At 40.7% G+C, this 14,816-nt stretch overlaps 2 protein-coding genes across 4 annotated transcripts; both read right to left on the minus strand.

Annotated features, from left to right (window-relative positions):
* Positions 1 to 993: 993 nt before the first annotated feature.
* On the minus strand, positions 994 to 6,305 carry timm17a (translocase of inner mitochondrial membrane 17 homolog A (yeast)). Its single transcript, XM_085275122.1, has 6 exons — positions 6,191 to 6,305; positions 4,168 to 4,267; positions 3,824 to 3,887; positions 3,341 to 3,469; positions 2,564 to 2,674; positions 994 to 1,876 (listed from the first exon to the last, which is right to left on the minus strand). The coding sequence occupies exons 1-6, from the start codon at positions 6,214 to 6,216 to the stop codon at positions 1,800 to 1,802; spliced, it is 507 nt and encodes a 168-aa protein (XP_085131248.1). The 5' UTR covers positions 6,217 to 6,305; the 3' UTR covers positions 994 to 1,799.
* Positions 6,306 to 6,432: 127 nt separating this feature from the next.
* Positions 6,433 to 14,765, minus strand: lmod1b (leiomodin 1b (smooth muscle)). Of its 3 annotated transcripts, XM_085275114.1 has the most exons (5): positions 13,440 to 14,765; positions 12,783 to 12,918; positions 12,415 to 12,690; positions 9,407 to 11,095; positions 6,433 to 9,328 (listed from the first exon to the last, which is right to left on the minus strand). In XM_085275114.1, the coding sequence occupies exons 3-5, from the start codon at positions 12,688 to 12,690 to the stop codon at positions 9,302 to 9,304; spliced, it is 1,992 nt and encodes a 663-aa protein (XP_085131240.1). In that variant the 5' UTR covers positions 12,783 to 12,918; positions 13,440 to 14,765; the 3' UTR covers positions 6,433 to 9,301. The 3 variants fall into 3 exon arrangements, with proteins under 3 accessions (XP_085131240.1, XP_085131239.1, XP_085131241.1); XM_085275113.1 differs by having other exon boundaries at positions 12,783 to 14,765; XM_085275115.1 differs by having other exon boundaries at positions 12,415 to 14,765.
* Between the last annotated feature and the right edge of the window lie 51 nt (positions 14,766 to 14,816).

Here is a 14,816-nt window from a genome sequence, read left to right on the forward strand (position 1 = left end):
ATAACCTTTGTTGTACAATTAAGCAGTGCTCAAAGTCAAGCACTTTCTGGTTGTGAGTTATGTGAAAAATGCAAACAAATGTAAAAAAACAAAACATAAAAAACAAAGTTTGTGTACAAAATAATTTCTTTTCACTAAGATTATAAATTGTGTGAGATAAAGTCTAAATCAAGTCTCAAGAGCCCCACGAAGACACTTAAAATTTATTTTAATTGAAAAGCAGTCAAAGCTGATTCTTAAAACTTTACCAGCCATCAATTATAAGACTTTAATGATTATTGATGACTTTATAGGGGAAAAAGGTCCTTGAAAGCAGTTAATATAAAAATGACCTACTCCCTTTAATGATTGAGCCAAAGTAGAGCTGACAGCTGACACAACAAATTAACAGTAAACTAATCACCAACAAGTTTTGGGACTGATTAAGCATGCTTTGTGTGTCACTGTGTTAAAAATGTGTTTTGGCTTCCCAAAACTAAACATTATGGTTGGGAAGGTTGCTTATGATGGGTATTTTACACAATTTCCTGACCATTTATAATTAAATATTTTTAGGGGAAGCTGCTGTTGCTTTCCCTATCTTTATTTATTGTTCTGGGATTTTATCAGCTTCAGAAGTAAAGTCTGAAACTTTGCCACGAGTACGGTTCTAAAAATCAAACAGCCCACTTGCCGTGCGAGCTGCATAATTGTCCCCTTTAATGTCCAGTTTCTCATCCGGTGTCCACCTGTAAATTTGAAGCACTGGCTCTAGAAGAGATAACTGGTGCGTGACACGCACATGCAAGAATGTGAGAGGAAAATGCTTCCTTATGTGTCCTTTGTAAATATATCTTTAAAGAGTCAGCTGCACCAAGCTGGGCAGGCAAAGAGGGCAAAAGTGGGGTTTTTTTGTTTGTTTTGCAAGGAGTTCCCTCTAGTGGAGAAGCAAAATCCTGCTCTAGCTTGTAATCTACAGTCCATAAATGTATTCATAAAGCTCCAAAAGACATACTTTACAACTTATTTCTTTAATGTACCAGAGTACAATCTGTCATACAGATTTAATACAGAATACATCAATCCCTTGCTTGAGTTCTCCATTTAATATTAAATGTCTGCCTCAGTTTGTCATTAGCAGTCTTTTTCTCACTTGTGCTGAATGTAAAAACCACCATCACATAAAATAGAACAATCTGACACAACTCCTTACCATTGAAAAATAAATAAATCACTGTAAAACAAACTAAAATATTCCAGGAATGGCATCTGTGTGTCTGTGGTAAGATGCTTGCCTTCATAACTCTGAATAAAGTCAAAAAATTTAAAAAAAAAAAAAAAAAAGGCCAACCAAGTGTTGCTGGCCAACCCAAGCATGACAAAAAAGGCAAATATAGATTAACATAAGTGAAAGCTTTACTGTATGTACATATAATTAATTATGTTCCATGTGTGACATATTTTTGATAGATTCAACATCTCAGATTCTCTATCAAGATACATGCAGTTTATACTGTATGTAAACAAAATAGAAAAGCACATCTCATCCTCACAACAACTCTCAGCTGTCTGTATTTTACCACAGCTAGGTGAAACAGATGCACACGACAAGCCTGACAATGGCAAAAGGCAGATGTGTACATGGCTCCTGAAAGAAGGAAAATGGTGACGTGTTTTGTCGTTCGCTTCTCCGACAGTCCATAAAGTTGGGTGCACTTTCTACCGTTTGATGTGTGGTACTCTGCACCGCCATTTCTTCTTTTTAACTTCAGCAAGGAATTCACAAAAGGCCTAGAGGATAAAGAGGTGAGGACTTCCTCTCACTGATATTGTCTGTAGTCTCCAAAGGGAGAGGTGGGCATGGGAGCAGGGGCAGGTTCCTCTGCAAACTGAGGTCCTAAGGAGGAAAAAATAAAACTCAGAGTGAGATCGGTGCCAAAAGTCTAAAAGAGCAAACTGATGAATCAAAAAGACTTCCCAAAGGTCCTCACTGACATATGACGACTGAGTGTTTTTTTCCAATTATTTAAAAACAGTCACAAATTAAAATAGTCAGTTTCTTCAGAAAGCTGACTCAATCTTCAAATATTCGCATTTTGCCATAACTGTAGTATCATCACTGATAAACACTGTTTCAGAATAAATTTTATAATTTGATAATTTTTGTCCCACAATTCAAACACAAGCAGTAAAATTTAGAAAATTTGCAGAAGAATCAGATGAGATTTATCACACATATTAGACCTGATGTTTATAATCCATGCTACTGTGTGGTGACTGAATACTGTTTTCGGCAAAGCATGTGAGCAAGCTGGGGGTTGACTAACACTCCTAAAGTACAGTCAACAAAGATAAACATATCAGGTGCTGGGCAACAAGAGGTGAAGTCGCAGTACATTCAGTGTTTTTTTTCTTTGCCGCAGTCATGTCATCTTTCATCTAAGTATTCTTTCACGCCTGATGGCTTCTGGTGGTTAGGTAGACTTTTATGTACAGTAATTTATCACAATGGGTGCTCGTTACATAAAACACTCTTCAGTCTCTTTCACTGAATTTATAAAAAGATCACCAAAGTATTACTCACCAGTTGGAAGCTGTGAAGAGGCAAACCTAGTAAGCAGGATTCCAGCGCCCTCTATCAATGCCAGCAGGATACCCCCCATGGCGGCAGAGCCAAACATGGCTACCGGTCCATCTATGGACAAACCAAGGGCATTAATTGACTAAAATCACATAAAACATTCATTTCTGCACTTAAAAGGTATATTCAACAAGACTGAGATGGTACTGTTTGTTAGAAAATGTTCCCACCATCAATTTTTGTATCAGTTTTATTCCACTATTTTTGGATACAACTTATTATAATCCATTTCAATGAAAGGTATATAGCACAAGTGTTTTCAAACTACTTTCGGCTGCTCACCATTGTCGGGCAAATATGTAAACCACTTCTGTCTATTCAATCTTTTGTTAAAGTTGTTCAGAATTATATGAGGACCCCACAGTCCCTGTACAAATAAGCTTCAAGTTTTTCTGCTCCAGTAAAGTAAGCAAAATGACCAGAAAGTGATGCAAAAACGAATCTATAAATAGAAGTAGACAAAAATGAAAACATGCAGACCAGTTACAAGAATCAACAACTCCATTTCCTCATACTGATTGCAGGAAAGTCTGAAAACTGGGTTTACTGGACCAGCTGTTGCAGGTTTTGTTTCTTTTTTAAGAAACTCCCACAAGAAGCCACTGAAGAAAAAAGCCTGAAAATCTCACGCTCAGGAGGGGTTGTAATAAATGTGGACATGCATGTGAAAGCACATTTGCTGTTTGTATGAGGTATGCAAGCTTTCTGTTGACTACTCACTTCTTGCAGCAAGAATAGCTCCTGTCATGGCCCCACTTGTTATTGAGTTCCATGGATCCTCCTTCCCTCGCACTTTTACTAAACCACAGTCAATCATGGAGAAGAGGCCTCCCCATACTGCGAAGCTACCTGCAACACGCCAAAGATTTGCATCAGCTGAAGAAGTTATCATTGAAGATACGCTTGTCACTTTGTCAAGCAATCACCCGCGTCACATATTTACATAAGTGACTTCTACCACTAACACACTTCAACAGCAAATAAAGTATTAATAATTCTGCACACAGATTATGCCTTCAGGCTCCAATAGCAGCTTATTTAATTAAACGATAATTACTTTAATATACAAAGTTGAAATATTTCCCAAGATTAATTTGTCACCATCGGAACTGCAGACGATGTACAACATGCTGCTGACTACAGCCCATGTTCTTTACAAAGGAAGAGAAATGACCTTTGAAACAGTTCAGCAATTGTTCTTACCCCCGAGCTGTGGGGCTCTGGTCTTGATAGCAGTTAAGCTACCCCTCATTCTGTGGCTCATCCCCTACAAAAAAGAGAGACAAAAAACATGCATCAGTGGAAATTCACTGTCAGGTCAGGATTTCTGAGACCAAAGATTCAGAATTTTCAGATTATGACTAATAACATAAGTTGAAAAAATTGTGGGTCTTTGAAATTCAGGTTGGATTAAAAAGAAAATTTCCTGTTTACAGGAACAGAAACACTGCTTTATCATCGAGTGTCTTTGAGTGTGACACTGACCCCAAGGACAGTACCTTGAATGTCAGCTTTGACTGAGGCCAGAAAACAGTCCTTGAACTTACCGAGGGTGCATTTCTGAAGCCTTTCACTGCCTGAAATATTCCTCCTCCAATAGCTCCCATGGTGAAAGCTCCCCCACAGTCATCCACAATCCTCCAGGGGCTAAAAGCAGAACACAGACATTTTAGTTTGTTTAAGTTAATAATGTCATGACATTTGAGATCTCTCATTGCATGTTCATAACAATCTCTTAATGTTCCCTGTAAGTCTAAATTAATCCAAAGGTAAAGGAAGAAGAACTAGTTTATTACTGGTAATATGACAATAAGATATAGGTCATCTGAAAACTCTAAAATCTAACTATACACACACACAGACTTGGCCTTTGAGAAGGAGACCGGTGTAACAGTGAAGCTGTGAAGAGTAGTCAGAGGAGTTTAAATATATCCAAAAGCAACCGACAGTGCACGAGAGAAGTGAAGAAGAGATTCAGCAGGGTGGTGGTGATGGAGACTAGTGTCAGCGCTGATTTATGACAGAAGCAAGAGTGAAAGGGAAGGTTTACAAAAGAATAGTAATGAGACCTGATGAGCAGACAATGGCACTAACAAAAAGACAGGAGGCTGAGCTGAAGATGTTAAGATTTCCACTGGCAGTGAACTAAGAGAGAATGGACGGGATTAGAAAGCTCAGTTTAAACAGAAACTAAGTTTGAGAGGCAAGGCTGAGATGGTCTGAACGTGTGCTGCGGACGGTTAGTGTGTATATATTTGACAAAAAAAAGATGCTGAATATGGACCTGCCAGACATGAGCAGAAGCAGAAGCCCTCAGAGAGGGGCAATGTAGTGGAGGAGGACATGCAGAGGGTTGGTGTGACAGAAAACGATGCTAGGGATAGGGTGAAATGGAGGCAGACGAAGAAAAACACACGTACGCGTGAACGCACACAAACTCACAGGGTCACTCTCTCTGTGTCCTATGTTAATAACCACCTCTGAACCAGCGTAAAACATGAAGTATTACAGCATTACAACATTTTGTTTGTTTGAGCAGTAAGGATTATACTTCACATGACCGCATCTCAAATTTAAACAAACAGACTGCACGTTTACTTCTCACATACGACTTTATTAGAAAGGGTTTACATGGTTAGATGGTTGCATACAATGTAATATGACTTCTGGTCAAAATCAGGAAAATGTAACCGTTTTAAATAATGTATGTAAAACTGGATCTTCTATTTACTCATAGCCATTCGTTTACGTAAACAGATGCACTACATCTTAAATCACGAAACGAACATTTTGCAGTGATATTGAAGGACAGTAACCTTGTGTCTCGTGTTTCTGACCATTAGTATGCGATCTTAAATTGTTATTAAAAGCTGGCCAAAATACTTAAAAACACAAGTGGGAGAAAAACAGCGAACCAGGCCAACCTTTTTGAACTTTTAAGAAGTTTATTTAGTTCACGGTTCTTATAAATTAAACCTAAACCAAAATAAGCATACACGAGGACAGCCACCGAGAAAAAAATGTATGTATTTGTAAAAACATTTATTTTAAATCCTCAGTGACGCTGTTAAAAGTTCATAAACTATTTGAACAGGACATGTCTCAAGCTAGCTGAAGCCATCAGGCTGCAGTCTAGATAGCGCACAAGTAGCTAATCCAGCTAGCTTACTTGTGCGCCAAAGCAAAATAATACTAAAATAACTACTCCAACTTTTCCCGAATGGCTACCAGTATGCGGTTACAATAGATGTTATATGCCTTTTTTAAGCACCGGTTTGTGGGGTCAGTAAATTTAAAGCAATGACATGTGGCAATAAAACCGACAAGGTCACAACGTGACTTAGCCGTCCCGACGCAGTGCTCGCTCAAACTACCTTCACTTGTGTATGCGAAGTTAGCATTTCTGCTAACGGCAGCTAGCCGGCCGGTTTCGAGGTGTTTCGGTCGTGTCACGTGATATAAAACAAAAACATTAAACACAACTAACATGGCATGTATTCAAAACGCAGCCCACTGCAGTACACGCTGAAACGGTGTGGGAAACGGATTAATTTTAATTTTAGGACTCACCACGGCTCTCTGGCATACTCCTCCATTTTGTTCTTTGCTGTTCCGCCTGACGTAACGATTATCGAACACCTGACGTAACGACACTATAGAGACAACGTCATTTATTAAAGGAACAGAGCATGCAGGGACGAAGGATGAGCTTCAGGCTGCTGTCCTGAGAGTTTATTACAGCCTATTTCTTAAACCTATCCACAGAAATACAAAAAAAGATCTTGTAATGAATAGTGTAAAGTAAAAAAGTAAAACTGTTCAAGCACTATAGACTTGTATTATACTTGAGTGTTTGCTAATTCACATAACATGAAGCAAATTAAAGGACAGCCAGACAGGTATAAGAGAGTTTTGACATTTCTATCAACAGAAGCAATGTCACACTGATCACATAAAGTCTTATTTACAGTGACAAAGGTTAAGAAGCAGGTAGAAAAACAAAAGAACACCCCTTAATAAACTTTTTTTTTCACATTTCTGCAACACAAATAGAACTCTTCATAGCAAAATAATCACACTCTGCTGTGCTCCTAGTGTTTTCTTAGTAATAGCAATGCAATGTACTTAGAGGCCTTCTGATGGCACTGAAAACCAGTAATCTCAACATTTCATTCCTTCCCCTCTTTTTCTTCCTTCTGAGACTATTGGTCAGAGTAGCAGCTACAGCTAAAAGACAGAAGGCTGGCTCACTGCCCATTATTAGGAACAAGAAAGGAATGACTTACAGAGCAAGCCCTCATTGAGAAATGACCAAATATAGGCATTTTGTGGATGCAGAGACTGAGGCAAGGCTGCAGAGAGATAAACTGGCCTGCTGCTGCTGCTCTCTTTTTTCTCTGGATGATGGCTACCTTTCCAGCTGGTGGGTGGACACTAGACAGCTCCCAATGTTTCCACGTAGCTTTAAACACATTATGTAAAGAGCAACAGATAGAAGAAAAGTTCTTCATGGTCCACTGCAGAAGCACAGATATGCATGCTACGAAAACATTCACTAGTTGATATAATGTTTTGTGTCTGGTAAAGGTTCTGCCGTGCGGTTTTTGGCATACGGACACCGCAAGTTTCCACCTTAGTCTAAGTAAGTCATGGGACCCCAACTAGCCACAAAAGTCATAGTGATGTCGTAAAATCCTGCTGCGAGTACAAGCCATTGCATTTTTGAATGTATATACAGCTGTGGTCAGAAGCTTCCATACACTCATCATAGGGATGAATGTGATGATCATTTGGGGCTCATAAGGATTTCTTCGAGCTGCTCCTTTTCCAGGGTGGAAGGATTGTACAGCATACATATTTATTTACTTTAAAATGCAAGAATTGGGTTTGCATTTCTTTTGGATTTTTTCCTATCCACACAGGGTCAAAATTATACACACAGGCTGAAAACAGACACAGACTCGAACCTTTTAATAAGCGCTGCTGAAGGTTTTAAAGTGTCTTTTAATTCGACAAGGCCGAGGCCTATTTGCTTCTTGTTAATGATCACGAGAGATTACAATTGGTAGATCCTCTTTGTCTCCATAAAAAGCATTTGTTAGACAGCAACCACTGAATTCCCCAATTCTAGGAATAATGGCAAAGTCCAAAGAACTCAATGAAGTTGAGGAGAATTGTAGATTTATACAAGTTGGGAACATTTCATGGAACCATTTCTAAGCATGCCATCACAATTGTCTGAGAGGGTCCCTGCTCCAAAATCAACACCTTAAAGCACAACTAAACTTCCCTGCTGACCCCATGGACAAACCAAATGCCTTCTGGAGAAATGTTTTATGGTCAGACAAGGAAAAAGATTGACCAATTGTGCTACACTGACAAGAGTTATATTTGAAAGATTAGAGGTGAGCCTTTCAAGTTCTTGTTTTTCAAAGTAATTAAAGCTGTGTGCTGTACAGTCATTGCATCATGGATAAAGAACAGTTAAAAGAAAACATTAAAAGCCTGAAACATGCCCATGATCAGTGATGTAAACGTCTGAGCACATCTTTACTTGTACAAATATAATCATATGCACATATATAGAGAATTAACAAGATTATCATATACATAATTTCATTTATTGTAGCTAAAAATTATAATATAATAACAGATTCCAATCACTTCTATCAGACGGGTAACATTAAACTTGCAAACATAGCAGAATCTTTTATTGAAAACATACAGGCTCTGTAAGAAAAACATGTAATAATGTATGTGCTTCATTACAACACTCAGGTTTTTGCTAATCACATTAAATTTCCTTTAGAACTGATATTCACTTTTAAATAGCACATTAACCAACAGTAGTGTTGATTTAATGGCGTTTCTGACATTTTGATGTAAAACCCAGGCTAGAATGATTCTGCACAAAACGCAACATCAGATGCTGAAACTTATCTCCCTGCACTTCCTGATAAAATGCATGATGTAATTATTTCCATGCTAAGACTCATTCGTTATGTCTCAGGACTCCTGGGACAATGGGCTGCTTTCGAAACCTGCCTGAGATGTCTTGAGATTTGAGACACACAATCAAAGACCACCTTGACCTTTTTGTTTTCTCCACCCACCCAGATTTTCTTAAGTCAGGCCGCCATGTTTGTTAATTCCCTGATATTCCCAGTTTGATTTACAGATTTACAGCTGATAGGATGGATTTCCTCTCCACAAATAAATAACTTTTCAAATTAATCTCAATTACATACTGTTGAATATTAGAGTTTTATAGAGTTGTTTGAATCTCTTGTTAAGCTCATCACACACTCTCCCACACACTCACATTCAGATGCATATACAAGCCAACATGTTATATGATCGGCCTCATATTATCTAGTGCAAATAACCAGCCAAGCGTCAGTATGAATGGAAGACAAACAGCCTCAAACCCATGGCACTCTCTGCAGAGAGGCCTTCATCACTCATTCTCCACAGAGTCTTTTTGGTCCAGTGTTGTTGGGAGAACTCATAGTGATGGCTGTTCTTCCAAACGTCTCATGTTTCACTGTCTTCATCTGCCCCACTGCACTTTAACCGGCCAGGGGAATTTATAAAGGTTATCCCCTAGAAACCCTCTGGTGAGATGTCTGTTCTCCCTCCCTTGCTCTTCTTCTTCTTCACTTTATATTCCAGCAGGAAATATCACTGCAGCCACTTTGGCACCGGCACCTGTGAGAAAAATAAAACGTTAGTGAATCCAAACACAGCATCGGTGAGCTAACCTCTTCGTCAACCCTTCTGATGTACCTTCTTCAGCTGTTTCTTATTGGTTCCTCTGATAGAGGCAAGCAGTTGGTCCCTTGAGTTCTTCGTACCACCTGGGCGGTTTGCATCCAGCATAGGAGGTGGAGGAGGTGGTGGTCCACCCCCAGGAGGAGGCGGAGGTGGAGCCGGACCTCCAGCTCCTTTTCTTGGAGTAAGCTTTGGCGAAGGCACAGGTGAAGGGATGGGTGAAGGTTTAGGCGAAGCTTTGGGAGAACTCCTCAGAGATCCTCCACCTCCGCTCTTGGGCACCTCAAGTGTTCCCTTCTTCTCTCCATTGGCCTGGGCCTGCTTCTGCTCCTGCAGGCGCTTCTGCCTCTGCCTGTCCATGTTGCGACTCAGTATGTTTGTCGTGGTCATTCTTGGTCCTGCTAACTCAAAGTGGTAGCCCAGCTTGAGCAAGGTGGTGTTGTCTTTCAGGATCTTGACCATCTCCATCTCGGTTTTCCCTCCGCAGATGTGCCGCTGGTTCTGAAAGCGCAGCTCGGTCAGCGTGGAGTTGTGCTGCAACGCCTGGATGAGAGACAGGATGCCCTTCCCGGTGAGATGGTTGGAGTCGAGGTTAATGCTGGTGATAGTCTTGTTGCTGCGGATCGTGCCGGCAATGGCATAAGCGACATGGTCGTCTGCACGGCAGTTAGCGAGAGCGAACGTCTTGATGTGGGTGTTGTTGTGCAAAGCTTCTGCAAACTCGATGAGCGTTTTCGTCTTGATGACCTCTGAGTTGTTGACGTTGAGCTCAGTGAGGGAGGGGTTGTTGCTTCGCACCTGCTGCATGAGCTCATCAAACATGCTCGAGTCTTCGTCTTCCTCCTCTGCCTCCTTCGCCTTGCTGTTAGGGCTGTTTTTAGAAGCACAGTTAGCAAGTTTCCCACTATCCTCAGCTTTCTTAACCTTACCGTCCTCTCTTTGCACCTTCTCCTCTGGTTTCCGCTCAGCATTAAACTTCTCTTTCACATGGTCACTGTGGTTAACCAACTCTTCTCTGTCTGTTCTTTTCTCCATCTTGTCACGTTTCACCTCGTCTTTCTCAGAAGGTTGTCGTTCAAGTTTGACATCAGGTTTGTTTTTGTATTCAGATTTCTTCTCCTCTGCTTTAGCCTTCTTCTCTTCTGGTTTACACTCTTGAAGCTGGCTCTCCGATGCCTTGCTCTGCTTCACCATTTTAGAGACAAGCCCCTGTGTCTTGATACTCTCCGTTTTTCTTTCCTTTTCCTTGCCCACATCTTTCTCGCTTTTTTCTCGTAGCTTTGAGATAATGTCTTTGGTTTTGCTGTCATCTCGTCTCCTGCAGTCTTCCCTCCTTTCTTTCTCTTTGCTCTCATCCCTTTTCTCCTGTAACTTTGAGATCATGTCTTGTGTTTTGCTGCCTGTGCTCACTCTGTTTTCTCTTCTGTCTCTCAGCCTGTTGTCCTCATATTTCTCTTTGTCACGGGCCTCCTCTTTCGTGTCGCTCTCTCTGCTATCCAGCTTCCTGTTTCGACTTGAACACCAGCTCCCGTCTTCTTTTGAACTTTCAGGACCTTTGCTGTTTCTGTCCTCCGCCTTGATATCTCTTTCATTTGAGACACTAGCTTGTCTTTGCATTCCCACTTTCATATCGTCATTTCCCTCCTGGCTGAGACCCATCTTCCTCAGGTACTCCTGCTTCCGGCTCTCTTTCTTCGGCTCTCCCTGCAAGAAGATGAGGAGTGTGATAAGGAAATTTTTCCTCATCAGTATGACAAAACAAAAAATTACATGGGTCATTTAACGTCTGTGAAAAGCAGCATGTCAAATGATGCAGCGCTCTAAGCACAATAAATCACAGCAGAGTCTCAATTTATTAGCTACAGAGCACAGAAAAAGTAGTATCACAGAATTACAGCAAATATTGCATGACATGTAAAGTATGATAAGACATCTGATCGTGCAGATGTGCTGTCTTTTATTGTACAACAGCGTCTCACAATAGGGCATGTGTGTTTACAGTCAGCAAAAGGACACTATCCATTTTTTTTAGCACAGGGATACATTTGCAGTGAGGAGCTCGCTAAGTGTTTGATTTGTGAGCCTCCATCTGTTTTGCTTCGTGAGGCCGTGGCCCTGGCAGATGCATCCTTAAAAGGCAGTGAGCGTAGGAGCAATCAACCAAGGAATTCCACCAGGCCGGGATTAAGAAGCTCCGCAGAGCCGCTGCTCCAACCACTTAAGTGTCTCTCTTCTAAGCACACAAACTGATTGAAATCATGCTAATACTAATGGCAATAAATTTGTGTAGCATCTCCAATGAATTACACAAATGCCTCTTGGAGAAGATGTTTGTGCTTTGCTTGTTTGGCAGATGACAATTAAGGGTAAGGAGTGGATGTAGGCGGGTCATAGATGGGGACTCACTGCTTTTCCTGGCACAGGAGTCAACTCTGGGGACTACTATTTTTAAGCTGATGGGACTCGGGGTGCATGAGGTCCAGTTGCTTCAAGTGAAATGAAAAATAGACATGAAAGCTATCCAGGGGGCTGTGGGTATTATGCAATGCTGTAGCCTATCAGTCAGTTTGATTTCATAGCTCCTTTTAAATCTGGTTATAATAATAATGAATAATAATAATGGACTGCATTTTTAATAGTGCTTTTCGGGGCCCTCAAAGCACTTTACAATTCCACTATTCATTCACTCTCACACCCACACACTGGTGGAGGCAGCTACAGTTGTAGCCACAGCTGCCCTGGGGCAGACTGACAGAAGCGAGGCTGCCATATCGCGCCATCGGCCCCTCTGGCCATCACCAGTAGGTAAAGCGTCTTGCCCAAGGACACAACGACCGAGACTGTCCGAGCCAGGGCTCGAACCGGCAACCTTCCGGTTACAAGACGAACTGCCAACTCTTGAGCCACGATCGCTCAAAACTGGCAAAGGGAAGTCGAATATAAACATATGAAGAGAAAGATGAGGATCATACTTCATCATAAAACACTCATGAGTCAAAGCCAAAGCATATTTCCTCACAAACCTCAAATGATCGTTCCCTCTGGCTGAGCCTCCCTTTGGTGTCTCTCTGTTTCGTCGTTGCATCCCAGACATTGTTGCTCATAGGTGGCTGCGCAGGTTGGTTCTCCTCTGCAATGATGAGCCCCTCCTCGGGGTTAATGTCTGGCACCTTCATCATGTCCATCTTCAGCTCCTCTATTTCCTCGGGGGAGAGGGTGGACAGCAGGTTGTCCAGGTCTGGGTCCTCGCTGACCTGGCGACCTATACAGGTCAGGCCTTTCATCTTTCGTCTGGACATCTAGCTCAAGCAAATCCCACGATTTAAATTCAAATTATAAGCTGACTATTCCTATGTGCTGATGTCCTGCTGTTGTGTCGTGTCCCACTCACCAAAAAGCCACCAGAGGCATCAATCCTGGTGCAAAGAGGCTGGTCTCAGAGTCTTGCAGCGAGGGTTACAAGTGACGAACTGTGAGAGGCTCGCATCATCAAAGTGGACTGTGAGGCTGGGACATTCTTCGAAATCCTGTGAAAGTGCATGTCCATATTTAGTTCAGGGTACACACTCCTTTAAAGGTAATGGGAAGGGCTGAAGTTTACAGAGATGCCAGAGCAGGCTTACACAGACTTCCTATTACACAATCTGTATTTATATTGGAGCCCAGTTCAGTGATGTTTATACAGTCGCTCGCAAATAAAAAAGTTTTATAAGAGCTCGCTTTTAAACCAGTGGGGATCGCTACTCTATTGTAGTCACACAGTCAATAACGTTTTGCTGTAATACAAAGGCCAGTGTATAGTTAATAAAATATTGTATGGAATAAAAATAAATACAAATATAATGAATATATGTTTAAAATATGCATACTGTATATATGATACTAAATATTCCCATAATATATTAAACATATATTTAATTATTTAATACAAAGATGTGACACTGCATTAGTGTTTCACTGTATATTTACTATACTTAATTTGAGCTTTTTTACTTTTTAAAGACACTTTATGGTATTGTGCACTCGACAGACACTTCATTAGGCACACCTTGCTCATTCTGGGGTCAGACCTCCTTTTGTCTGCACAACTGCTTTGATTCAAGAAGGTGCTTGAAACGTGCCTCTAAGATTTTGGTCCATATTGACGTGAAGGCATCACACAGCTGCTGCAGATCTCTTGGTTGCACATCCATGATATGAATCTTCTGTTACACCACATCCCGAGAGTGCTCTATTGGACTGAGATCTAGTGACTGTGGAGGCCATTTGAGTACAATGGACTCACTGTCAAGATCAAGACACCAGTTTGAGATGAGAGACTTTTCACATGGCGCATTATCCTGCTGGAAGTGGCCATCAGAAGACAAGTACACTGTTATCATAAAGGGATAGATGTGGTCAGCAACAATATTCGGGTAAGCTGTGGTGTTTAAAAGACACAAAGTTGGTACAAAGGGGTCCAAAATGTGCCAAGAAATTACCCCTAACACTATTATTCCACGACCAGGGCGAACTGCTGATGCAGGGCAGGGCGGATCCATTTGTTGATGATTTTACCAAATTATGATCGACCGTCTGAATGTCACAACAGAAATCAAGGCACATTTTTCTAATATTCTACAAATTTGAGTTACTGTCACCTTCCTGTCACCCTGAAGTAGTCTGGTCACTCTCCTCTCACCCCAGAGAACTGCTGCTCACTGGATATTTTCTCTTTTTTGGACCACTCTCTGTAAACAGTAGAGATGGTTGTGTGGGAAAATCCCAGCTGGTCAGCATTTTCTGAACTACTCATACCAGCCCGTCTGGGACAAACAACCGTGCCGCATTCAAGGTTACTTAAATCCCCTCTCTTCCTCATTCTGATGCTTAATTTGAACCTCAGCAGGTCGTCTTGACCAAGTCTACTTAACTTCAGCTTATTTTGTTTTGCATTGTATTAAAAACTTCAAAAACAAAGTTATGTGAAAAAAAGTAATTTTGTTTGGAGAAGAATTTATTTAAACTAAAAGCCATGAATAACAGAATGGACAATAATGAAACTGTTTAATCCAGAGAGCATGTGAAGAGTAGAAATATTGGGACTTTTTAAAAATTATTATTACTTAACATAACTTATGTCATGTATAAAAAGCTGTAACTTCTGCCTCCAGTGAGTAATCCTGTGATCCTACATTGTTTTCTCATTTCTTTCCTCCCAATATTTACATGCAAATATTTACAGGCAAAATAAGTACATATATTTAAAAAAAAACAATTTAAAAAGGGGGGTTACTTTAATAAAGTTGTGATAAAAAACAATTAAATAATGTTTTTTAGAATTATGATTGTATTTTGAATCACACTGTATTGCTGGTATGAACTCATCCAGTGTGTAAGTTCCCTGTTAATATATAAAACACTTTCAAACGCCACATTTAAGCTG

This window comes from Mchenga conophoros, linkage group LG5 (assembly GCF_057382185.1).
Source record: "Mchenga conophoros isolate Kocher_MC1m ecotype Shallow Benthic linkage group LG5, M_conophoros_male_GT1.1, whole genome shotgun sequence".
Classification (NCBI taxonomy): domain Eukaryota; kingdom Metazoa; phylum Chordata; class Actinopteri; order Cichliformes; family Cichlidae; genus Mchenga; species Mchenga conophoros.